Raw genomic sequence first — 26,846 nt, 5'->3', positions numbered from 1 at the left:
GTTTAGAGGTTTTAGTCGCATTTGACTGTGCTCTGCTCTTTCTCATGGGTCACGCTTCCCCTAGGTTTTCTGCCAGCCAACCTGGAGAAAAGTAAGAGCTTACTCAGCTGGGCTAGGGAAATGGGGTATCTTTTGGAAATGTAAGTCACAACCCTTATGTCTGCTAATTTTAATATTTATAAAATGCATTGGAGGTGATAGCAGGAATCATGAAAATATGGTGAATGTAGGGGTCCAAATGCAGAAAGACACCTCAGGTCAATCGCTAGATCTGCACTGAACTTGTATGTGCAGTGAACCATCTGCAGATTACAGTCATTGCGATCTGCAATGACCAGTAAACTTACCTTGGTTTTGTCTGGGGTTTCCTGCCATGGACACCCTTTCCGGCCACCTGCTAGACCTTGCTTTTCCAACCCTATTTTAAAACTCGATTTAATTCCTGGTGGTCGAGAAAGGATCTCAACATGGTTGCCTCTCCTGCTGTAGGTGTTTGAATCAAGCTAAATTAAAGTTGGCTCTGGAAGTTTTCTAAACCCACATTCCACCTGAAACTTTGTCTTTCTGTAGTGCAGCAAATGAATTTCTTCAATTCAATCAGAAAATTATGTATTAAGCACATTCTGGGTTCTTGGGATTCGTTGTGTAAATGCAACAGACAAAAATGGGGACTAAGAAGCTTCCATTGTAGCAGAATGATGAAATCAAGGAATTTCTAGTTGCTTCTGTGGCAATAAGAATGACATTAGAAATATTTATGGAGGCTACTTGTCATTCTTCTTAGTCGGTTTTTTTTTTTTGACTGCCAAACATCTGTAACTTCTTTGTATATTTGAAAAATTCTACTGTACAGTGGACATCTGTCATTCAGAGATGCACAGTGTCCTTCAAGCATCTATGTTGATAGTTCTCCCATTCAGAATGCTAACTTCTCAAGCTAGACTCTACAAACACCATTTTTCCTGGGCTTCCTTAATGCTGGACTCTGCCCATCAGCCCCTGGCTGGAGATGGGAGTATGGCTTCATAAAAACTGTCCCACGACATGGTTTGCTGTCACCTCGTTGTTCTTGGCTGTGTCATTTTGAAGCCTACTTCCCTTTTCCTCCCTGAGATTCTGTGAGCCTACCTTGAGGTAGGGTGAAGGTCTGCGAGTTAGGCTCAGCAAATCAGATGCACCCAGCCCAGACGTGATAGTGGGAGCTGGTAAAGGGAGGAGGGACAGAGGAGAGAGTTCGGGTTGACGGTTTGGGGACAGCAGCAGTATCCAGGGTTCCCAGCTGGCTGGGGCGATGCAGGTCTCAGCATTCAGCAACAGGAAGAGTGGTGTGTTCCCAAGTCTGGTTCTGATGCATGATTTTGGTGTCAGCCCTCTCTACTGTTAGTTTTCCAAGTTCGGTTCTCCAAGCTTCCTCAGAGCCTCACTCTGCAAACTGTCCTTGCTTGGTTTCCTCTCCTAGCTCCTCCTCGTTTTCCTCATCTCTAAATTGAAGTCAGTCCTGGGCCTCTTCTCTTCTTTATTTACAACCACTCTCTTGCTTATCTCAACTGGCCTTCTCTTCATGAAATTATTTGTCCTGCAGTCTTCCTCATGTGGGATCCTCTGGCCACAGTCGGCTGCACGAAGTCCTTGTGGGGGCTTGCCACAGGTGGCTCCATGCAGACTCCCCGGGTTTGTGTGTCAAAATGGCTGCAGAGATGCGATTGCCAGGCTGAGGCTGAAAGGTGCACCCACCTGTGCTACAAATCACAGGAAACCTCTCTCTCATCCTCCTGCAGTGTCCCTCTGGTGTTTCTCACTGAGAACGTTTACTACTGTGTGCACCGTAAAGAAGAAATGCTTAGGGGCGCCTGGGTTAAAGGCGGGTTAAAAGTGGGTTAAAGCCTCTGCCTTCAGCTCAGGTCATGGTCTCAGGGTCCTGGGATCGAGCCCCACATCGCATCGGGCTCTCTGCTCAGCAGGGAGCCTGCTTCCCCCTCTCTCTCCACCTGCCTCTCTGCCTACTTGAGATCTAACCCTTAAAAATATATAAAAAGAAGAAGAAGAAGAAATGCTTAGAAAAGCATATATTGATGGTACAGTCGAAGTTGACAGGCAATCAATGGTTAACCGACAAGACGGCTCCAATCCAAGTTCAAAAGAAACTGATTTCAAAATTCTGTGATTTGCCTCATTATTGCATCAGTTCAATTCACAGCACTGATGGGGAAGACGTGAGACTGTAAGAACTGGGAACAGTCCCATGACAAAAGCCAGAAAGCAGAAGATGTTTTTCTTTCCCTAGCTGATAAACTTGCTGCTACCTTTGCTGAACTTCCCACAACTACCTCACCTGAAGCACTTATCACCGGCCAGATAAGCCAGCTTTCTTCATGCCCCACCCAATACCTTCCCATTGCCTCTAGACTTGAACCAGGTTAAGGTCCCCACGTGTCCCAGCAGGCAGGTTCCAGGGACAAACCTAGGAGGACACAAAAACACTCTACCGAACTGCAAGATTCTACTCATTGATATCCACAGTTTGGTGATCATAGATAAAAATGGATTGTCAGGGGTGCCTGGGGGCTCAGTAGGCTAAGTGTCTGCCTTCAGCTCGGGTCAGGATCTCAGGGTCCTGGCATCGAGCTCCCTGCTCAGTGGGGAGTCTGCTTCTCTGTCTCCTTCTGCCCCTTCACCAGCTCATGCTCTCTCTCTGTCTCTTTCTTTCAGATAAATAAATAAAAGCTTAAAAAAAATTAAATATCACGGGGTGGTATTCACAGTTTGTTCGATGGCAGCCCATGCAAAGTTACTATGACAACCAGACATTAGTATAGGGGAAGAGAAGACTTGGCAAAATGCAAATGTTGGAATGGATTTTTTTATGTTTGACCTTCCACCTTCTTCCTCATGTGAGAGAACTCATGAGACTCTCCTCCAAGGCTTTGAGAAACACATTGGTGTTCCTACTTAATAGATAGTCCTAGATAGGCCTCCTATTTGGGAAGACTATTATCTTGATTATAGGGGCCGTGGGAAGTGGTTTGGACCTTGGGTGATGAGACTTGTTAAGGCAACTTCTCCGTACATGACACATCATTATCAGTCCTGAGAGGAAGAACCAAGAAGAAGCCTCTATAACAAAGTAATAAAATCCCTATGTCTCTGGGAGAATCCCAAGGGTTAGAATCACCATCAAAAACCTTCGAAGACCAGAATTATGCAGGAACTTCTGGTTACCACCAAACTCTACCCAAGATGGATGGGTCTTGCCAAGTGTCAAGTCATCCTTGTAAACTTAATTAGGTGATTCTCATTGCAAATGCCATTCCCACTGTGATTCCTACTGCTACCATTGCCAAATGCCCAGCTCCCCAACAGCAGTGACAAATCCTGAGCTCCTAGATAGTGTGCTGGAGCCCAGAGGCTCAAATTAGTCCCCTGGTGGCAATCTGATTACATTGAGCTCCTTCCATAACAGAGGGGGTAGCAATTTGTCTTTTATGGAATAGATGCTTCTTTTGGAGAATGGGGGAAGGGGAAAGTTGTAAATACCAACTCTAACCTAATGATATTTTAAAACAATGAGGGCTGTACCAGCAATATTTTCTTCTTTACTTGGTTAATTTGTTTTGTTTTCTGACCACCCTATTATTTTACATGCAGTATGCTTTTGATGAGCTTTATGATTTATTCCATAGGAGACAGAATTTCTAGGTGGCGTCATGTCAGGATGAGAGCAGGGATGGGCATTGCCCAGGGAGGCTAGCTATGGAGCTGGAGGGAGTAACTGATGAGCCCTAGGGATATGAGGTGAGGATGAGACTTTTATTTCTGTAAGGAATGGCTGCCTCATGTTAGTGTTCTAAATGTGTTTTCTTAGATTCTGTGTTTGTCTAGTTGGCAACCAATACTCACTGGGCCAAACTAATGGCCACACTTATCTACATCATCTCTGTGATCCAGTTTTCAAGGAGGTACAAAGATCATATTACAAACCATCCAAACAGTCCCCAGTCAATAACCCCAACCACGTCCTTTATCTCTTGCATATCAAGCCAACGTTCTCCTGCACAAAAACACCCCATGGCTATGTACTGGATAACTAGAAACTGTCCCTATATCCACAGCCTGCCAAAATTACTCAAACTATCCAATTCTAAGCTGCTTACCCTGGCCTGCCTTGCCTTTCTTGCAGAAACGCCAAAAAACACCTGGGCCATGGGGTGCCTGGGTGGCTTAGTCGGTTGGATATCCACCTTCGGCATCCTGGGATCGAGCCCACATCAGGTTCCTTGCTCAGCGTGGGGCCAGTTCTCTCTCTCCTTGCTACTCCCCCTGTTTGTGCTTTCTCTCTCTGACAAATAAATAAATAAAATCTTTTAAAAAAAATACTCTGGGCAATGATTTTTTCTTTGCCTTTTCTGCACCCTGGCCAAACCCTGGTGCTTCCCTCTGTGGCCCTGCATGGTCCACCGGGATTTTTATTTCCAGGGATCTGTGAGTAGAAACTTCTTCCTTCTCGACAATCATTCCCGTGTCCGTATGTATTGCCATGCCGCATTAAAGCAAATTCTAGGGACAACTTCTAGAACAGTTATACGTAAACAATTTTTTTGGGGAAGTGTAATTATGGAAAGCTGGGTGTACACTGATGTTAGGAGCCCAAAAGCTAGATTTGGGGGAGCTTTCCAGCATTTAAACTTCTTTCCAATATTTTGGGAATGTTCCCACTTTGAAGGTGGCAGAGCCCACTTTCTACCAGGAGATCAAACACCAGATTCCTGCTTCCTCAACCTTCCTTGCACTTCGTTCATGGGCCCACGATTAATCTGAAGCATCTGTCCCCACCTTTGTGTTGGGAGCTAGTGACACAAAGAAGCAGGGACAGAGGAGGATGAATTCTGGCAGCAGGAGGAGAGGTTGGTTTCCAGGGACAGCAGTGACAGCAGTCCCAGCGAGAGACGTTGCGAGGTTTTCCCTCCAGTCCCACAGCAGCCCCCGGCCCTCCCTGCAGGTGAATGACTTGTGATCTTGGCTCTCGTCTGGCTGATGTCTCCCTTGATTTTACCTGTGCCCTGAGCGGCTTCTCCGGCTTTTTAAGCGCTGCTATGAACCACCCATTGTCTTTTAATAAAAGCCATTTCTGCTTAAATTCATTAATAGGTTTTTATTGCTTGCAGCCAAGAACCCTATTGGTATAAGCTATGATTATTTCCTTCCTTACACACACACACACAGACACACACACATACACCCCTCCATATGCAAGTACATAAGGTGAAATTCTAACCTTTGTTAATTATGGGTAGTGAGAACATAGGTGTTTAGAGAATTTTTTTTGTATTTTATGCCTTTCAATTTTCTTAGAATACTAGCAATCATGTATATATGTATAAATATATGTATTTATACACATAAATGTCCCATTTATTTACACACGCACACACACATATATCATGCATTATTTCACTATTTTATGCCCTTTATTTATGCTAACTTATTCACTCCTCACCGCAAGCAGGTGAAGTGGGGACCAATAGCCACATCCTCATTTTACGTATAAAGAAACTGAAAACTCTAGAGTCCTTTTGAAAACTACACAGCCTTTTTTTTTTTTAAAGTAAAAATCTCTAGAGTCCTATTGAAAACTATACAGCCTTTTTAAAAAAAGTATATTTGACACATAATATTATACTGGTTTTAGGTGAACCACATAGTGATTAGACCATTATATACATTATAAAGTGCTCACCAGAGTAAGTGTAGTTACCATCTGTCACCATCTGTCATCATAAAAGGTATTACAAAATTATTGACTCTATGGCCTATGCTGTACTTTGTGACCGACTTATTTTATACCTGGAAGTTTGTAACTCTTAACGTCCTCAACCTATTTCGCCCATCCCCCATCCCACCCCTCCTTCAACCACCAGTCTCTTCTCTATATTTATGAGTCTGTTTCTGTTTTGTTCTCCATTTGCTTGTTCGTCTGTTTCATTTTTTTAGATTCCACATGTACGTGAAATCGCATGGTGTTTGTCTTTCTCTGTCTGACTTATTTCACCTAGTATAAATCCCTCTAGGTCCATCCATGTTGTGGTGAATGGCTAGATTTTATTCCTTTTTAATGGCTGAGTAATATTCCATCGTATGGACATATCACATCTTCTTTATCCATTGATGGACACTGAGGTTGCTTCCATTTCTTGGCTATTGTAAGTAAGGCTACATAGGGATGCATGTATCTTCTCCAATTCGTGTTTTCTTTTTTTGTTTCTCGTAAATACCCAGAATCAGAATTGCTGGGTTGTAAGGTATTTCTATTTTTAATTTTTTGAGGAAACTCCATACCATTTTCCACAGGACTAATTTACGTTCTCACGAACAGTGCACAAAGGATCCCTTTTCTTCACATCCTCACCAATATTTGTTAATTCTTGTCTTTTTGATTCTAGCTATACTGATTGGTGTGAGGTAATATTTCACTGGGGTTTTGATTTGCATTTCCCTGATGATGAGTGATAATGAGCATCTTTTCGTGTGTCTGTTGGCCATTTATATGTTTCTTTGAAAATATTTCTATTTGATTTCTGTTTTTAATTTCTATTTGATTCCTGTTTTTAATAGATTACTTGTGGGGGGTTTTGTTGGTTTATTTTTTGCTATTAATTGTATGAGTTCTTTATCTATCTTGGATCCCTTATCAGATATATCATTTGTAAATATCTTCTCTCATTCAGTAGGTTACCTTTTCATTTTGTTGATGGTTTGCTTCACTGTGCAAAAAAACCCACACAGCTTTTAAGGAGAAAATCAGAAATCAAATCCTCATGGTTATTTAGGGGCCTTTGCTTTTAACAATAAGGGAGACGAATGAGAGAACAAGTAACTTGAATGGGAGGCAGACCTCGAAGGGTGTTTTTAGGATGGAGGATGAGCTTATTTATGGGCTGAGGGAAAGGATCCAGCAGGAGAAGTGGTGAAGATAGGAGAAAGCCTGGGGATATTTAATAGATGGGGATTCCATCAAAATCACAGGGGCCAAGCTTCCCTGCGCGGGAAGGAAGGGGAGGAAGAACACGACTCCTGATCAGAGAAGGAGGCAACGGGTCTGTGTATGATTTGGAGGATGACCTTGCTTCTCTGGGAACTGAAGGCAAAGTCACTGGCAAGGAGATTGAGGAAGGGACAGGCAAGCTGCAGCCAAACCAGGCAGGGGCACGAGTGAGCGGGGCGTCCTGCAGACAGCCGGCGGGGGGAGACGGGTTCTCCTCCAGAGGATAAGGGGAAGGAGAGATCTATAGGCTGGCTTGCTGAGGGCTCTATCCTCCTTCCTATTCCACTGGCAGTTATGCTGCTTTCTTGACCTCCAGGCCCAGGACACAGGAGATCCCCCCATCTGTCAGGTCAGGGGGTCCAGCAGTGATCCCGGGGCACAGGGTCCTTCCGAGCAAAGAGAGACGCATCTTAAGTACTGGACAGAGAAGAGCAAATCTGTTATCTGTCCCCACTGGACACAGGCTGAATAGTACAGGCTCCTCCTTCTTCCCTCCAGAGAAGATGTGTGTGTGTGTTAGACAGGGGGAGAGAGAGAGAGAGAATGAGAACATGAGTCTGTGTGCTGGCCGAGTCAGCAGTCCCTCCTGTGGACTGGCTTTGGCTTTTACCTGCAGAAGCCTTTGTGCCGGGCTTTCCGTGACGCCCTCCCCCGTTAGCACCTGCAGGGAGCCTCTCCCTCTCCAGCCGCCAGAGCAGGAAGCCCAGGCAAACTGACCAGCCTGCAGAACTTACCCAGCCCTCCCCAGGAAGCCAGCTTGACCCTCAGAGTCAGGTCGCCCTCGTCTGCCAATGTGGGTCCTGTTCCACATCAGTGTGACCATAAAATGAAGTTGCCCTGCTCTGCTTTGCACCTGCCCTTCCATTTGGGGGGGACTTTTGTCAGCTGACCGGGACTTCCAAGCCAGGCTGGTTCTGTGTTCTCTCAAAGGCCTTTCTTCTTCTGTCACCACCGGTAAGAAAGGTGCCCCCAAAGCTTGCAGCGGGGAATGTGGGGTAGGGCATTGTGGGGGTGGGGTCCAGGGGGATACTAGCGGATGAGTGGCTTCCAGGTACTTTGGGAGGGGAGCATGTCAGAATGCTGGAAGTCACCTGCTTCTAGAAGAATTTTCATCTTCCGGTTATCCCTCAGAGGGCAGTTCACAGCCCAGTGACAGTCAACCCCTTCTACTGGGGTAGCTCAGTCTCAGGGGTTAGTGGTGTTACTGTATCAAATCTGCTTCTATGTACTATTCCTTCCTTTATTTACTCATGAAGTAAACATTCTGTATCTTGCAGTAAAGACTAACAGACATCAGTGGTACTCACTGACTTGCAAAAGTAGCAAGTGCTTCATTGCTGGGGTTTTTCTGAGGCTGGAATTTGTCAGCGAGGTTTCCTACACAGGCTGATGTGCTAATCCAGATGACCTTTAAGATTCTACCTGACCTTGAGATGTTAGGCTTCTGTGGTTGATCAGGGTATGGAGCAGAGCAGATACACAAGCTAGAAATATGGCCTTTTCCCCCTAAGCCCCTGGCATGAAATTATTTGGAAGAAGAAACAGCATCATTTCCTCTAATCAAGGGGCCTTTGTTGGGGTATTGACAGAGGGGAGAGAGCTGGGACTCTCATGTGGGGGGACGGGGTGCTGGATGGCAGAGAGGAGCTGGTGGGGTCTAAGCGGGCTTCCTGGAGAAGGTGATGTTTGTGAAAAGACTAGAATGGGACCTGGTGGGTGGGAAGCCGAAAGTCAGCTGCAGTAGGAACTTGGACGAAGAGGTCAAATTCCTTTGACTTCAGGGGACCTGGACTCAGGAGGTCGGGGTAGGGGTGGGTGGGTGGTCTGGTAATTTGATTGCATCAACAACAATAGTGGGGATGTTGGTGTCTGAGCCTTTTGCATACGCAGTGTCTTTTGGGTAGATTTCCCTTGCGTCCCATTCACCCAGACCCACTTTACAGAGAGTCACACCACAGGCATCCCCTCCCCCAAATCTGCCAATCCAGCCACTTAAAAGATCAAAGGTTCCAGGGTTCTTTCTCTTTTAATATCTTTCTTAGGCAGAAGGTATCTCTAATTACTGTCAATTAACTGGGATAATTTCTCCTTTGGTTTCCAGTGACAAAGTACTGAAATTATCTTCATGGGCTAATTACAAAGGATGCAAATTTGAGGCACCTTGTAGGATTGTATCCTCTAGGATCGATTGACTTTTATTTGCGCATTTTTCCAGAGGGTCTGACATATCTCCGATTGGTTTTTATATCATGTAATTTCAGCATGCTTGGATTTCTGTTTCTTTTTCTCCTCTTGTCACTAATAGGGAAAGAAAATCTTTTATTTAGTGCACTTTGTTGAAAGGTGGAACAGATCATACATAGCCTTGGGATTTGTGACCATGATATGGGTTGGAAGGAGGAGTGAGTAGGTCTGCATATAGAGGAAATTCTCAGAACCCTAGATCCAGGCAAACATGGGTGTGGGGTGGGATACCTTTGCCTTCTCACCACCTTCCTGCCCTCGACCTCAGTCCTGACAGTGGCTCAGCAGTGACAGTCAACAGTGCAAGGATCTGTAGATCTAAGTATGGGCATAAGTTGCCCAGTGGCAGTTGCCAGTGGCACTGGGTAGCACTTTACCAGATTATAGTTTAGAAGCTGAAGACCTGAGTCTGAATCCCGACTATTACCGCTTTTGAACTATACATCCCTGAGCAAATCTTTTTTGAACGTCACTATTTCCTTTATTTATACAAAAGAGATAATAAAATCTCTTCCCCTTACCCTCCTGGGGTGATATGAGGCTCCAATGAGGTCAAAGGTGTGAAAGTGCCTTCTAAACCTTAAAATCGCACACGTGCAAGTTGTTCTTAGAAAGATCTAGGTGTTAACATCACAGGGGACCCTGGCATCTTCGTTCCCTATGCTTGCCTGTCCTGTTCTCTCACCCCAACCAAAAACAAAGCCGTGAATCTTCACAGATATGTCCTGGTGGAGAGGAACAATTCAGTTTTCTAGCTCCCCTTCATTTTAACAAGCAAATGAAACTTCTAGATGGTGGAGACAGTGTCGTAATAATTTGTCACTGACATTCCAGGTCAGTTAGGGAGGCGTGGGACACGTGAGAATCCCAAAGCATCCCGGGCAGAGAATGAAAGAGAAAAGGAACCAGAAAAGGTTTTGAATGAGTGTAGAAGGAAAAGCAAACAAACAAACACAAACAAACCTTTTCCGCAGTTTCCCCTGGGGATTGATGAAATTCCTCTCTGCTGGCAACACCAGGGTCTTCAACCCAACTCAACTCAAGCGGCTCTTGGGTGCTTACACAACCTTTGACTCAAGGAACAGCTTCCCAGTGTGAGCAGTTGGAAAGAGTCCAGAAGGGACTTCCGGGAACTTGGGGTCTCTCTGCATGGCGTTGAAACCAATGGGATGAAATGAGTAAAGTCATGACTTACAGCAGGGGTGGGTGAGCAGATGAGATTCCAGAAGTTTTCTTCTTTCCTTTCTTCTCTACTGTGTCCCCCTCAAGGCCACACATTCTCAATTCTTCATCCTTAATGTCCGGCACATTGTTGTCTCCATCATGGAAGAGGCAGTGGAAAGATGAATGAGGAAAGAAAAGAATAAATAATCAGATTATGGAAAAAGTGTTCAATGTCATCTTGCTCCTTTAACTAAGCCATGAGCCTGGGTCTCCCTCATACATTCTTCCAGAACCCTCTTCCACTCCTGGGCACCACTCATGGGTGATCTTACGTACCTAGAACCCGCAAAGCAAACCCCTGTTTTAAGGTCTGTACTTGGGGCTGAGATAACAGGTGAATGAGACACAGCTTCTCATCCACAAGGAGCTCACAGTAGTGACCTCTGCTTCTTTTCCCAAGCCCCCGTCAACTGTCGTCTCAACTTCCTGTAAGGGCCTATTTAGCCAGAGCGATTCCATCTTGGATTAAACAGTCATTTTGTTGTTTATACAGTGCCACGGCCCGCATGACAAATCGACCAGGAAGCGCGACGGTAAGAGGATGGTGAAAAAAAAATTAAAGAGACAAAGAGATGGGGGCAAGAGGAGCATAGGGGATGATTTCCACCAAATGCCGAGTTTATTCAAGGCAGCAAGGTATTATATAGCCAACAATAACTATTTTTAACTGATTACAAAAGAACTTACTACATGCACAAAAAACCCTCCAGACTTCCCCATTATCTACTTCTCACGGTCTAAATGCAGACTCTCCAAGGCCAGTGCTCTCTGTCTTCAGATAATTCCTTCACCAGCTGCACTGACTCCAAAGTAACTCAAAACATACAAGAAGTAACAACAAACCTGAGAGTGATTCATAAGCTGTGCTGGAACAGCAAGGACCAGCTATGAATTTATGACCCCAACCAAATTGCTCTCATTTAACAAGTAAACATGTGGGAAATCGCGTAGGCGAGCGCACAACACATAGCACAGACCCTTTCTCAGTGCTACTCAACTTTTCCATCCTAAACCTTTTGTTAGGCTATTCAGACTTTAAAGGAGACACAAGGCAGGGCCTGGTTTGGTCCTCGTCTCAAGCCATATCGCGGCCTCCCACAATACAGTAAAACTTAAACTGTCCCTGATCCCTTTCCCCCAGGGGACTTACTTTAAAACAAGCCCAGGAAACTAGTCCCAGGTAACAAAGCCCAAATACAAGGGTGGGTCAGACCAGGTGGAGACATCCAATCAGTGGGGGCGCATACTGTCTCCCTAGCTACCAAGGTGTATGCCCCCCCCCCCCCCCCCCCCCCCCCCCCCCCCGCCATTTGGGCGCCAATTCTGACCAAGGTGATAGGCTAGTTCAAATGTCTACTAGGGTAAATTGTAATTCAATTGGTCACTTATGTGTGACCTAGCATGACTGTGTAGCTTTCTCTGTGTGTTACAATTTCATTGGCCAGCCCAACCACATGGCCTTTGCCCTTAAAAGCTAGTCTGTGAAGCAGAGAGAGGTGGCCCTCTCTGTAAGAGGCGCGGCCCTAAATGTTCGGTTTGATTCTTGGTGCTTGGTGCAAAATAAAGCTTTGCTTGACCTTCACTTTGTATCAGTCCCGCTCCTTTAATCACGGACCCATTATTGGGGGACCTTTCACTTCCGAGCCCATGGGGGCAGTTCAGTGCTAGGATCTGTTTCCTGTTCTCTTTTTTATCTCAGCCCTGAGGTGATTCCCATGAACATAGCTGACTCTTTTTTGGGGTGAGTTTTGAGTATTTATTACCTGTTTTTCTTCCCCAAGTATTTTTTTTTACTGTGGCAAAATATGTATAATTACTGTTTTAACTATTTTTTTAAGGTTTTATTTATTTATTTGATAGAGAGAGAGAGAGAGAGATCACAAGTAGAGAGGCAGGCAGAGAGAGAGGGGGATGCAGGCTCCCTGCTGAGTAGAGAACCCAATGTGGGGCTCGATCCCAGGACCCTGAGATCATGACCTGAGCCGAAGGCAGCGGCTTAACCCACTGAGCCACCCAGGTGCCCCTAACTATTTTTTTTTAAGATTTTATTTATTTAACAGACAGAGACACACACAGTGAGAGAGGGAACACAAGCAGGGGGAGTGGGAGAGGGAGAAGCAGGCTTCCCGCTGAGCAGGGAGCCCTATTCAGGGCTTAATCCCAGGACCCTGGGACCACGACCTGAACTGAAGATGGATGCTTAATGACTGAGCCACCCAGGCGCCCCTGTTTTAACTATTTTTAAGTACACAGTTCAGTGACATTGATAACATTCCCTTCGCTGTGCAACCATGACCCGTCTCCAGAGCTTTGCATCTTCCCCGACTGAAACTCTGCTCCCATTAAACACTAGCTCTCCTCCCCGCCTCTTCCCAGCCTCTGGCAGCCACTATCCTGGATCTATCAATTGGACTACTCCAGTAATCAAATAAGTGAATCACACAAGATTTGTCCTTTGGTGTTTGGCCTCTTTCACCTAGCATAAAGTCTTCAAGTTTCATCCACATCCGTAGATGTGTCAGAATTTTTTTTCACTTTTTAAGGCTAAATAATACTTCGCTATATGTATACAACACATTCATTTATCCATCTGTCCAAAGACGGACATGTGGGTTGCTTCCACATTTTTCACAGATGATTTTGATGACTTGCGCTCCACTCAGTTGGAGGAATGGAGTCTTTTAAAGAAATTTTTTAATTTAAATTTTAGCTAGTTAACAGTGCAATAATGGCTTTGGGGGTAGAATTTAGTGATTCATCACTTACATACAACACCCAGTGCTAGAGAAATGGAGTCTTAAATCTACACATACTTTGGGGATGAGAGTTGCTTCCCCACCCCCCACCATGAGATACAGGGAGGGCACATAAAATACCCAGTGGGTACGTATGGTAGGAGATTTGGAAAATATGGCGAAGTATGAAAAAGAAGAAAAATTGGGACGTCAGGGTGGCTCAGTCAGTTAAGCATCTGCCTGCAGCTCAGGTCATGATCTGAGGGTCCTGGGATTGAGTCCCACATGGGGCTCCCTGCTCTGCAGCGAGCCTGCTTCTCTCTCTGCCTGCTGCTCTCCCTGCTTGTGCTCTCTCTCTCTCTCTCTCTGACAAATAAATAAATAAAATTAAAAAAAAAAAAGAAGAGGAAAAATTGCCTATAATTTCTGCACCTGGAGATAACACAGGTGATCTGTATATACACAGAACAGAAGATGGGAAAAGAGCAATTTGGTTGTCTTAGTCCATGGGGCCTGCTGTAATGAAAGCACCGAGACTGGGGGGCTTGTAAACAACAGACATTTATTCTTACAGTTTTGGAGGCTGGAACGTCCAAGTCCAAGGTGCTGGCAGATTCGGTGTCTGATAGGAGCCTGCTTCCTGGTTCATGGACAATGCTTTCTTGCCACGTCCTCACGTGGTGGAAGGGGAGAGGGAGCACTCTGGGATCTCTTTCGTAAGAGCACAGATCGCACCCGTGAGGGCACCGCCCTTTTCTCCAGCTCTCTCTGCTACGGAACATTCAACCCTCCCCTCCCATGTTCCACATCACTGTCCTTCTTGCCACTGGAACCCTACCTATCCATGTTCTGGCCTTCATCATTGTCCCTAGAGACTAAAGAGAGTTGGCCATTTATTTATTTACTTACTTACTTATTTTACTAATCCAGATGATGCCTATTTATCTTGTTAATGACAGCTCTTTTGAGAGACAGTTCACATTACCATAAAAGTCGTCCTTTGAAAAATGTACGTTTTGGTGAGTTTTAGTATGTTTGCTGAATTGTCCCACCAACACCACTACATCACGGCAGAACATTTTGATCCCCCCCCCAAAAGAAACCCTCTACCATTAGCAATCACTCCCTCTTCTCCCTTCCCCATCCCCCCCCCCCAACAACAGTTCATCTGCCCTCTGAGCCCACAGATTTAGCTACTCTGGGTATTTCATACACATCGAATCTCACAACGTGTAGTTTTGTGCGTCTGGAGTCTTGCACTTGGCAGGTTTTCAAGGTTGGTCCACATCGTAGCCGGTGTCGGCACTATGTTCCTTTTCATGACTTGGACTTCCATCCTATGAACGTGCCCATCTGTCACGTGTGTGTTCATCAGCTGACCAGCATTTGGCTGCTTTCAAATTTGGGCTGCTATAAACAGCACCTGAATTCTTCCATTGACCACCCTCGGTCGTAAGATCATCTCCGTTTCAGAGATACCGCACCCAGGCCAGAACGATGGGGACTCCATTTGCACCTTCCTTTGCACCTTCCTCTGTCTAGCAGGTCAGGTCAGAGGAAGAGGGAGATGTTAGCTCCTCATTGAGCCCCAAGCCCTCTACTCCCGGGAGGCCTGTTTGCTTGCCTTTCTCAGCTCTATAAAGCATGAGGAACAAAAGCACGTGTGTGTCAAGGAGGCAGGACCCTAAGACCCTTTCTCTGGCTTGCTCAGGTTCCACAGTGAGAGGGGCCATGTGGAATCCAGCGGGAGCTCTGCCGTGTTAGCACCGGGAACTCTCCCTGGGGAAGAGGGTCTGAGCCTCAAGCCCCAGTGCAGCCCTGTCTGCCCTCCTTCTGATGTCCAGGGGAAGCCAGACCCATCCTCGGAAGTCATGGGCCCCTCCCACTCTGCGGTCCTGTCCATGACAAAGCTGGGTTTGTGGTGGCTCCTTCTGATCCCGGCAGGTGAGTGGGTGTCGTCACAAGGACATCACGTCACACCTGGGGGCTCTCAGGCAGCATGGGGGAATCTCCTGCAGGGACCTCACAGCAGCTGCCAAAGCCATGGGGGACTTCCGAGCAGCTCGTTGCACCGTGGGAAGGTGGCCGGGCAATCACAGCTCTGAGCATGTGGCCTTGAACCTCTCCAGCTTCAGCAAAAATGCGAGAGACACCTGAAGTGGCAGAGGATTTTGTGGTTAGCATTAGCCAGAAGTCTGTTGGCAAGTGGATGGAAGTGAAGGGCTCACTGGGACACGTGAAGCCCTTCTCCCTCTGCTCACCCCACATGGACCAGGTGTCTCCGCCATACTGCTGTCCCTTGGGGCTCCTGAGTTCAAGGCTGCATCTTGTCTCCAGGTTGGGTCCTCCCCACTCCTCTGCCTCCCTCTCCAGCATTTCCCCCTGCCTTCTTACCTAACAGTCACAGAGTAAGCGCCATTTCGTGAGCTCCAAGCATGCCTCACTTGCTTTGTTCAGCTCCACTAGATACTGTTATATTTAATCCTCAGCAGTGTTTAGAGATAGACAGGTTCTGGATAGCATCCCCATTTTACAGATGAGGAAACTGAGATTGAGTGGCTTTGATTTGACGGGAGAGGGACCCAGGTACTCACCACCATGGACTCCCGGAGACCCCTGTCTTCCTTCCCATCCACAGGGTCGGCACAGAGAGCCTCCCCTACCCAAGCTGAGGACCGCCTCTTCAAACACCTCTTCAGGGGCTACAACCGCTGGGCACGGCCAGTGCCCAACACCTCAGATGTGGTGATCGTGCGCTTTGGGCTGTCGATTGCCCAGCTCATCGATGTGGTGCGCCTGTCCCCCCATGCTTCTCCCCCTTGGGATCAGCCCCCAGACCACAGGTCCCTTTCCTGGAGTCCTTTCTCCCCTCCTTCCCAGCTCCAGCCCTTCTCCGTCCCACTGTGCCAGCCCTGGAGACCCTCCTGAGAGGGTGCAGATCCACAGCAATGGGTTGTCTGGGTGCCCTGTTTGTTCCACTCAACACAAACCCAGAGGACCCAAGGGGCCCATGTGCTCCTGAAGGATATATAGGATGGCAGGGTCAGGAGGGGGTGGAGGGTTGGGCTGGGCTTGGGGGGGGTGTCATGTGAGAGGTCCTTCTGGGGTATAGGGGATCTGCATCAGCCCATCCCACTCCACCCTGTTTTGGGGGTCTGGCTCCATCTCTCTATTGTTCTTACTCTTTCCACTGGGCAGGATGAGAAGAACCAAATGATGACCACCAACGTCTGGCTAAAGCAGGTGAGAACCGCTTCCCTGGTTGAGGCAAGAGTCGTGGTGGGAACCCATGGACCCCAGACCCTCCCAGGACTGTCTCACAAACAGAGGGATTCTGAATTCATGTTTCACGTTTCAGAGGAGAGTTGTCATTTGGAACGTTCCCAAAGCTGGCTGATTGCCGATGGCTTTTGGTAGGGGGTGTGCCCTGAGACTCTGAGTCTGGCACCCATGAAGGTAACCTACAAGATCCTAGGCATCCCCTTTCTGGGGGTAGGCGTTTCCTGCATGCCGGCCATTGTTTGCGGATCAGCTCATTCTGAGTAGTCACTGAAAACCCAGGGAAGTTTTCATTCTGCCCACTTTATAGCTAAGGAAAGCCTGAAGCAGAGTGCAGTTCAGCTAGAAAAGGGGGGCCCCAGTTGTGTTCAACTCGGAACCCCAGGCTCCTTCTGCAGGAGAATGCTGGGTGTTCCATGTCTATGATGCTTAACAAACCAACACATAATGGCGTAAAGTGGCAGTTTATCCTATCTCACAGTTTTATGGCGAGGAGTTTGGGCCTTTTCTTTCGCTTTGCATGGCAACTACTGGTGTTACTTGGTGCTATTTAACCTGTGGCTGGTCTGCTCTGGAGGGTCTAAGATAGTGTCACTTATGTCCATTCCTTAGTGGGGATGTCTGGAAGGCTCTGGAAGGTTCTGGAAGCTGGGCCCACTTGGGCCCTTCACCCTCTTCAGGCATACTCAGTGTCTTTCTCCAGCAGGGGAGTTGGTTGCCTCACCTGGAAGCTCAGAGACCCCAGATCAAGAGTCCCAAGAGATAGGAAATTAAGCTGCTGGTTTCTTAAGGTCTGAAAACTGGCCCAGCATCACTCCTGGCAAAGAATGTGTGGCCCTTTTTGATGTACCATTCTCGGGGGCAGCTCATGGGGGCACAGGCTTTATTAGAGGCTGAATATATTCTTTTCCACTTGACCTTGTTCACATTCTGCCCAGCCCCTCCCCAGGCCCAGAAACGTAGACGGGTGGGAGAAAATGAGAAAGAGGACTCATTCTTCTTCCCCCCGCGACTTCCTCTTCCTGCCCCGCTAGAAACCTGACCATCTCCTATCTCAGAGGCTGGCACTCAGAAAACCACGGCAATAGAAACTGGGATTGTCATCACTATCTTGAGTCTTTTGAATGAACGCCTTGCTTTGCATGACCCCAGGGCTGTATACTGGCCATGGAGTTTATAGTTGAATGCTTAGGAGAGGGCCATGGAGCCCATCGCTCTGACAACTGCTCACCCTGCAGCTGCCAGGGGGTCACACGGCTCATCTTTACAGATTTGCAAACTGAGGCCCAGAGCGGTAAGGGACTTGAGAAGCCACACTGTTCTGCAGTGCAGGGACCAGCTCTGGGATAGGTTGCTATCCTGTCCCCCACCCCCCGGGGCTGGTGTCCTTGGCTTCAAGGGCTGGGATGGAGAGCAGAGGAAGGAGCGTGAGAGCTGGAGTCAGGCCAACCAGCAGCCCCTCTGACTAACCTGTGATGTTCTGCAAGTTATTCAGCCTATCAGAGTCTTAGTTCCTCATCTGTTAAATGCGGATAGTGTCCTCCATTGCCTGCATGGGCAACTAATTGTCAATTACTATAACCCATGGGTACAGAGGCCCTCCAAATGTTGGTTGAAGCCTGAAAGCTTGAGAGATGACGGACTTGGGAAAAGGGAATATAATGATGAGGCCCAATCCCTTTCAAAATTGTTCGTCAATGTCCTGAGAAGTCCTGACAATTTTACAAATTTTTAAACCTTCCTTATTTTGCAAGTTGGGGTCCTCTGCGCACCTAAGCCTCCCCCTACAGGTGAGCGGTCAATACCACTGCTGGGCCAGTGTCTCCCCAAACCTGGTCTGGGTACCAAGAGCAGTGTTCCGTGACATGGTTTTACTTGCCTTGCTGATCCTTTTGTAATCATCTTACATTTATATTTTAGTGGATATTTCCAAATGCTTTTGATTTTCTAGTGAAGTCCCTGATGTAAAATTTCAAAATTCAGGTGATCTTAAAATTAATGAACAAATTTGAAGGAAAAAACTGAGTACATGATAATACAGACAGCACAGGTATATTGGCAAACATTATGAACCTGGGACTTGAGTGCTTGGAGTTTGGGAACCACACCACTGAGCTAGACCAGTGGTCTTCCTCGCATGCATCTGCTTCCTGAAAATGCTATTTCCCTTTACTCCTTCCTGGACCCGTACCAGGTTGATGCTTTGTGTAAACGTCACACAACTATCCTTGGAAGGGAAAAGGCTTCCATCGTGGAATCCTATTCAAGGGTGCATTGCGGCACTATTTTAGTGAAGATGTGCAAAAGCAAAATGGCCCCTGGAATGAGGGCAGGCTTGGAGTTGGCGAGGCCAGGATTCAAGTACCGTGCTGCCACTTATTAGCAGCGTACCCTCCACACTTGACTCTCTTCATCCTTATCCAGAGGGTTGTTGTGAAGATTGGAAAGAACCATCTGAAGGGCCTATAACAAAACTAGCTATATAAATGCTAGTAGCTATTATTTTAATTATGAAAAGTCCCTTGGAGGCAAAGACAGACTTGTGGGTCAACCCCAGTCATTATCTGTTGGGTTGGTTGTTTCTTTCAGGTCCAGAAGGGAGATGGGAAGCCCTCTGTCCCGGAACTAGAACCAGACAGCTTTAGAGGGAGGAGGCATTGTTTTCACTGATGAGCTACACCGTTTCCTGAGCATTTCCCTGGGGCTTGTTTCCTGAGCATTTCCCCGGGGCTTGGTGCTAGGGAGCCAGAGTGAATCAGCTGTTGTGCCTGGCTGGTAGAACTTACAGAAGCTTTAAATAAATATGTAGGCAAATCCACATTGATCACCACTTGTGATGATGCCGAGAAGGAACACTTCAGAGAGTGAATAATACTATCCTGGTTTTGGGGAGGAAATTCATTTGGACCTGCTACTGGAACCAAGACTGGGGCCCAGAGCCTCCCCTTCCTGCTGGGTCTCCCAAGGCAGGGGGGCGCTCTGGAACACAGTTTATCAGTCACTGTGGACTTCCCGGTCTGGACTCCCCGGTCTCAACCACATAACCCCAGCTGGGTGTTTTCACTTCTGTGGTCCTCAGTTTCCTTACCTGTTCAAATGGGAACTACTCCGGCCTGCCCAGCACCCCCTCCCCAGCTCTCCCATAAAGTCCCTTCTGAGATGGAGGGTGTACTAATCCTTTGTAAATGGTGAGGCATTAAAAAACATTGTTCCTACAAATGAGTGAGGTGGGTCTCCAGCGTCATCCCACTAGGGGGGCAGAAGGAGGACTGGAGGCGGGACTAGCGGGACCTATTGTCCAGGTGTTCCCAGGACTTTGAGTACCAGAGCTGGGGCAAAACAGGGTTGGTTATCCCAGACTGGACTCCCTATTCCCAGCTCCGAGCCCTGTCCTGGCCTCACGGCCCTTTCTCCTCTGTGGGTATGGGGAGGCCCTTGGTGGGGGGTGGTGCTCCCGAAGCCAGGCGGTGCCAGGTGACGGGACTTCCTTCCCCACATATAGGAGTGGAACGACTACAAGCTGCACTGGAACCCGGCTGATTTCGGCAACATCACATCCCTCCGGGTCCCTTCGGAGATGATCTGGATCCCTGACATTGTCCTCTACAACAAGTAGGAAGCCGGGTGGAGGCTCCTGGGAAGGGCGGGTATCATAAAGCCTGGCTGGGTTGGACGTGGGGGTCCCCCCTTGTGTCTCAGCTTCCTTGCCTCCTTCTCAACTCATCCTCTCACTCATCCTCACCCCTCCTCCTTTCCTCTTGATTCCTTAGTTTCTTCCATTTTGTTCTCTCACTCGTCCACCAAAACTTACTGAGCCCCCAGTGTAAATTAGCACATGGTGCTGTGTGTATGGAACACGGATTTGCTCACATGAAGTGGTATTTGAAAAATCGGGTGGTGTAGACTATGAAAGCAATGCCAAGGGGTGGGCGTTTTGCGGGATGGTGGTATTGTTGAACCGTTAAGCAGCATCCCCAGGGAGCACCCTCAAGGGGCGAACTCACTTGGCATGGGAATTTTGTAAAACTCACATTATTTATAGTTGTCTTGCATTCAGGACCAAAAAAAGAGCCATCTTTGAGCACAATGATGAGACATTGATAAAAGGCAGGGGAGTCGAAAGAGAGTCCCAGTGAACACCAACAACACAATTAAAAAAAAAAAAACGATAGAGAGACCTAGTCTTTCATTTGTCTGTTTCGTGTCAGGTAATCTCACTTAGAAAGCAAAACCTAAAAGGTATTTGATGTTATGCTTGTCTGACGGTGTATCTACGAGCAGATACGAAAAACAGTTGTGTGGTCAAATAATTTTGGAAGATATGGACTGTATGTCCATAACTCCTCCACCCCAGCCCCAGTCCTTTGGAAACTGTGAGCACAAGACAGCATTTTCAATGTTGTTGGAAGTTGTGCTGCCAAGATACACATGCAGTCTAGGTTTTCTAATTCATTTGACCTGAATTTGGAAGAACTATCTTTAAACAAAAAAATAAAGGGAGACAGACCCATTTTTGAGTTTTGGTGTCTTCGGAGAAAGTCATGACAATGATTCCTTTATACAGCCCAGTCCTGGTCAGACCCAAAGCCCTTTTTTCCTGAGCTGCGTCCATAAACACACAGAACAGCACGGATTACCAGAAGGTCTAGCTGCAGGTGCCTGGTGTTGGCAGCTGTCACTGGACTCGCGGACCCCTTCCTGCATATCTTTATGCGGAGCCATAACTCCGAGCCAGCACCCAAGATCCTTCTAGTTCTGCTCCCTTTGCACCTGGCAGGAAAGTCAGGACCAAAGTCCTATCATCAGATACAACCTGAAGTTTGGACCGTCAATAAAGCTTCGACCAGTGTTCCTTGATAATAACAGGAGATTCTTTGGCTAGGACAAAAGTCCAAACCAAATTCTTGCAGACATTTAAAGAAGGGTCTCCTTCATCCAGACATTCCACTCCAGGTTAAATAGGAGGATCAAAGAAATTGCCCCTTTCTTTCCTCCAAATGGGGCACATGTCGCCATCTAGTGGTAGATCTGTGTGGTGACAATAAAAAGGTTAAACTTTGGCCTGATCCGTTCCTGTTTGTCAAAGTTCCTGTTTCCAACCTTCTGAGTTTCCCGTTTTCCAATCCCTAATCTGGCACTTTTCCATAGAAAAGAAGTCTGTCTTTCCGTGTATTCCTCTGGTTCCCTTGACTTTAAGGAATTGGAGGGAGAAGGAAGGCTCCTTGAACACTAGGGCCCAGAGCCCACAGCACCATCCCACCTGGGGGGAATCAGGGACACAGGCTCTCAGGAAGTCCCAGCGAATGGTCACTATTCCCCCAGTTTTTCCAGAGCCCTGGTGGGCCCTTGGATGCCTAGCCCCATGATGCCACAATGTCATCTCCCACCACCCTTTCCTATGCCCTGCCCCCTCCCCCTGCCACCCCCAGCCTGAGCACACACTTTTTGTCTCTCCCCTCCTCTGTTCCTTATTCCCTGCCGTTGCTCCACCAGTGTGCTCTCCATGCCAGCTCTCCACCCATCCCACTGGCAACTTTAAGGGTGAGCCTGCTCACTCTAGCCAGGAGGGATGTCCGCCCCTACCCTGCCCCACCCCAAGGGGGCTGCCTTGGGGTGCTGTTGCCACTCCCTTGGGTTATAGGTGTTTTGGGCTGCATGTCATTTCCTTGTGGTTCCTTGTGGTTCCTTAAGGGCAGGCCTGTGCCTCACATTCCATCTCCCACAGCTCATGTAGAGGCCCTACCCGATGAGGCTGGTGCAGAAACGCCCAGTACACAGACGGAGCCGAGGAGCTTGCTTCCTTCACCAGCAAAGGTGTTAGGTCTCTTCTGAGCCAGGAGCTAAGGATCTCAGGCCCTAGACGAGGGCCTTGCTCCCCATCTGCTGTGGGGAGAAAATATAAATAATCACCCAAAAATATTAAGTGAGCACAAACAGGCCTTACGACTATCTGTCCCATGTGTTTATAAATATGTAGAAAATTATATATATGATGTGCATGGCAATCAAATATATATGACATATATATATATATAAAACATCAGAATGTTAATAGCGGTTGTTTCTAAAATTCTTGCTCTTTTCCTATATTCTTCAAAACTCCTGCTTTTGTCATTGAAAGGATAGTGTTTGAAAGACAACTCAGGTAGCTCTGAGCGTGGGTGTGCTGGGAGAGCCTCCTGCACTTGCACAGATCGGGACAACTGAGCCGGGTCCGGCTTTGTTATTCGGGTGCCTGGCCCTGGCAGGTGGGCTGAGCCGGGCCCCCCAGCTCCTCTCCTCTCCCCAGTGCAGATGGGGAGTTTGCGGTGACCCACATGACCAAGGCCCACGTCTTCTCCACGGGCACCGTGCACTGGGTGCCCCCCGCCATCTACAAGAGCTCCTGCAGCATCGACGTCACCTTCTTCCCCTTCGACCAGCAGAACTGCAAGATGAAGTTTGGCTCCTGGACCTACGACAAGGCCAAGATCGACCTGGAGCAGATGGAGCAGACAGTGGACCTGAAGGACTACTGGGAGAGCGGAGAGTGGGCCATCATCAACGCCACTGGCACCTACAACACCAAGAAGTACGACTGCTGCGCAGAGATCTACCCCGACATCACCTACTACTTCGTCATCCGGCGCCTGCCGCTCTTCTACACCATCAACCTCATCGTCCCCTGCCTGCTCCTCTCCTGCCTCACCGTGCTCGTCTTCTACCTGCCCTCAGACTGTGGCGAGAAGATCACGCTCTGCATCTCCGTGCTGCTCTCGCTCACCGTCTTCCTCCTGCTCATCACCGACATCATCCCCTCCACCTCCCTGGTCATCCCGCTCATCGGCGAGTATCTGCTCTTCACCATGATCTTCGTCACGCTCTCCATTGTCATCACGGTCTTTGTCCTCAATGTCCACCACCGCTCCCCCAGCACCCACACGATGCCCCACTGGGTGCGGGTGGCCTTTCTGGGCTGTGTGCCCCGGTGGCTGCTAATGAGCCGGCCCCTGCCCTTCTTGGAGCCCCAGGACCCCCCAGATCTGAAGCCCAGCTCCTCTTACCGCTGGCTGGAGACCAACGTGGATGCGGATGAGAGGGAAGAGGAGGAAGAGGAGGAAGAAAGATGGGTGTGGGCAGCCCAGTCCTTGCCCTGCCTGGGTGTCCTCTGCGGCCACAGTGGTCGGCACCAAGGGGCTTTGGGTCCCAAGGCAGACTCCCGGTGGCAGCAGGGTGGGCTTCTGCTGTCACCTCGCATACAGAAGGCGCTGGAAGGTGTGCGTTATATCGCCGATCACCTGCGATCTGAGGATGCTGACTCTTCGGTGAGTTGGCTGGGAGAGGGGCTCTTCCTCTGGGTGGCTGTCCCTCATCCCAAGGTGTTTAGACCACTCCATGGGGGCCCGTTTCCCTCTGTTGTGGCCCTCAGGAGTCTAGACTAAACTGTGATAAAGGACGTCTAGCTGGCAGGTGGCAGAACAGCAGCCAAGAACACCCCAGCTAATAACAAGCTAGAGAGGGAGGAATCTCAGAGGCTGAAATTCCCCATGCCATTCTTGGCAGTCACCCTATAGGTGCTGGGGGAAGGGGACAGAGGGAAGCAAAGGGAGTATCACCAGACGATAAACCAAGTCAGCTAGCCTGCTGCATCCTCAGCCTTCCTTCTTTGTCCTGATGGTTTCCTCCCGATTCTATTCGTTTATGGGCTCTGGGCATTTTGTAGAAGTCACTATTCACCCACAAAGCCTGAGGAACCTTGTTTATACCTGGTGGGCTCCCCGCCCCAGCCCCTGTCAAGCCCAGCATTAGCAGGTAGGTCAGCAGGCACCGCTCGGGATCACGGACTTCTTCTTACCAACCTAGGGAAGGATGGAAGGTCTGTGGGTGGCGGTGTTGAGTGGTTAGGAAAAATTAATCCTTATCTCACCAGCGAGCAGGAGGAATCCCCGCCTGTTTGCTTGGGCCACGAGGCCAAATTCCACAAAGCCCTGCCCCTTGACCGGCCCAGATTTCCCCAGGGCCACACCTATCCTCACCTACTTCCATGGTTCCACCTCCTGCAGTGGGTGGGGGGTTGGGGGTGGGGTGGGGGAGAGGCAATCTGTGGTGGGGGGCACAGTCTCCCCCATTTTGTAACTGCCAGGGATTGAGTTTAAATCACTGCGCCCCCCCCCCCCGGAAGGTCCATGCCCTTTGGTGGTTCTAGAACATCTGGCCTCCCTTATCTGAAATTTGAGAGTCTATGGAAAGGCTCTGGGTCACGTCATAGGAGTGGGATAGGGCAGGGATCACTAGGAGAGGCTTGGTTGGGTATTGAGACCACCTTAGGTTCCCCAGGTCTCGGTGAGGCCACGGCTGCCCCCGGTGTCATCCGTGCAGAGGCTGTGCCTGGGTGGGACACGTCCCCTCTCCCAAGGCCTGGCCTCTGTCACAGTGAGCTCATTTCCACGTGCAGGTCAAGGAAGACTGGAAGTATGTGGCCATGGTCATTGATAGGATATTCCTCTGGTTGTTTATCGTCGTCTGCTTCCTGGGGACGGTTGGACTCTTTCTGCCTCCGTTCCTGGCTGGAATGATCTGATCTCCTGTCCCTTGCTTGGACCCGAAGGTGACCCTGCTGACCATCTTTAAGCACTTCCCCTCTAGTACAGCTTCGGGTTCAAGGCCAGCCGACTACAAGCGCCTCTCTGTGGAGTCCCTACACTGGCCCCATCATCGAAGACTCCTTGGGTCAATTCACTGACCTTATTGTACTATGTGCCGAGAATCTGCCGGGCGCAGAGCCCGGTTTTGGATGCTGGGCAACTAGCAAGTGAGGAATTTGCTCTGCAGAAGGTGATGACAATGTGAAACCATGTAAGTTTCTCCTGCAGGAGCCCTGAAGATGCTGAGTAACAGAAGGACCACGAGGGGCAATCCAGGGGGCAGATGCACAGACCTCCAGGGATGGGTGCATGGGGAAGAGAGGAGAGGGTGCTTCAGGGGGTGGAAGGACTGTGAACAGCATTTTGGACTCAAGGATGAGCCCGAGGTGTCTAGAACAGGCAGGCTGAGATGGAGCTCCAGTGTGGGAGCCGTGGGAGGAGGTTGGAAAGGCAGGTTCGGGTATCTTGAGTCTGATCCTGCAGGTCTAAAGTTGGTTGACCCTCTCTAGAAGGAAAGGGGGAAGCAGGGCCCCAGTGGGGTAAAAGGTACAGGTCAGACCTTTTGGGTGGCAGAGGAATGTGTGGCTGGATGCAAGTAGCTGGGTCATCCCACCTGCCTAGAAGCTCATTTGAACCCCTTGCTTTCCCTCACCTGTAGCACACCCCCTCACCTTCCCGCAGAAAACGGGCTCCGCACTAGCTGGTCCCAAGAGGTCTGGCCACTCTGCGGTCCCTGCCATCTGTCCTTGAATGCACGTTGACAAACCAGGAAGGTGTCCTGGGCCATCCTTGACTCAAGCTTGCAGCTTGCTCCTCCACCCACTCACGGGGCAAGTGATGGCCAGCCCGCAGGACTTTGGCTCGGAGTGACCGAAGTGGATGAGCTGGGTTGCTTTGCACCTCGACTGCTGTGGAAATACAGAAGCTGCGGGACGGCTTCCCTTCCCAGCCTGGCCTCCCAGTCCTTCCTAAAGCAGTGGCTTCTGAGACTCTCTGGGCAGCCCGGGAATCCTCACACCTCAGAATCCAGCAATCCACAGCCAGCAGGCACATGCCAGAGCCTGGGGGAGCTCCTGCCCCCGGGTCAGGCCTCACCCTGCCTATCCAGCCCTCAGAGAGCAGAACCTCAGCCACTAACAGAAGCGGACACTGGCTCTCTGGATGGTGTGCGGATCACAGATAGGAAGACGAGTGGGGTGAACTTCTGGTTTCTTTGGGCCTTTGGGGTACTCCACTCACCTCTCCTTGACAAACACAAAGAAAACGTGCAACACCCAGGCCAGGCCCCTACTCAGTTCTTCCCAAGACTCCCCTGCTCAGCGGCCCATCTGGTTTCCGTCTCCCCCGACTCCTACAGGGGCAGCTTCCCAGCCTCCTTTCTGGTCCATCCTGGCTCTCCCAGACCCCATCTCCTGGTGCAGTGTTGTTCCTTCATGCTGTTCCATCTCCCACCCACCTTGCATGTGAGTAAAAAGATGAAATAAAGCTAAGGCTGGTGCTCATTCAGCTGCGGGACCCCTCCTCAGCATTCCCAGGACCATTAAAGCCCCCTGCACTCCAGTGGCTCCCACACCAGCTGGGAGAGTGCCATCGGTGTTCCTCACGCGGCACAAGAGGGGGTCTCTGGGTCCCCACTGGAAAGTCACCCTTGGGTTGGGCGCAGGGGTGAAGAGCCTGGAGCCCACACCTTACCCTACAGCC

At 48.9% G+C, this 26,846-nt stretch overlaps 1 protein-coding gene across 2 annotated transcripts; it reads left to right on the top strand.

Moving 5' to 3' along the window:
- Positions 1-7,630: 7,630 nt before the first annotated feature.
- Positions 7,631-25,415, top strand: CHRNA2 (cholinergic receptor nicotinic alpha 2 subunit). Of its 2 annotated transcripts, XM_045997149.1 has the most exons (7): positions 7,631-7,993; positions 14,954-15,186; positions 15,881-16,032; positions 16,441-16,485; positions 20,024-20,133; positions 22,811-23,825; positions 24,956-25,415. In XM_045997149.1, exons 2-7 carry the CDS (start codon positions 15,114-15,116, stop codon positions 25,079-25,081), a joined length of 1,521 nt encoding a protein of 506 aa, XP_045853105.1. In that variant the 5' UTR covers positions 7,631-7,993; positions 14,954-15,113; the 3' UTR covers positions 25,082-25,415. The 2 variants fall into 2 exon arrangements, with proteins under 2 accessions (XP_045853105.1, XP_045853106.1); XM_045997150.1 differs by lacking the exons at positions 7,631-7,993; positions 14,954-15,186; positions 15,881-16,032; positions 16,441-16,485 and having other exon boundaries at positions 19,554-20,133; positions 22,947-23,825.
- The last annotated feature ends 1,431 nt before the right edge of the window (positions 25,416-26,846 follow it).

The sequence above is a fragment of the Meles meles genome, chromosome 2, assembly GCF_922984935.1.
Source record: "Meles meles chromosome 2, mMelMel3.1 paternal haplotype, whole genome shotgun sequence".
In the NCBI taxonomy this organism is placed as follows: Eukaryota; Metazoa; Chordata; class Mammalia; order Carnivora; family Mustelidae; genus Meles; species Meles meles.
This window is presented reverse-complemented; position numbering and strand designations above follow the sequence as displayed.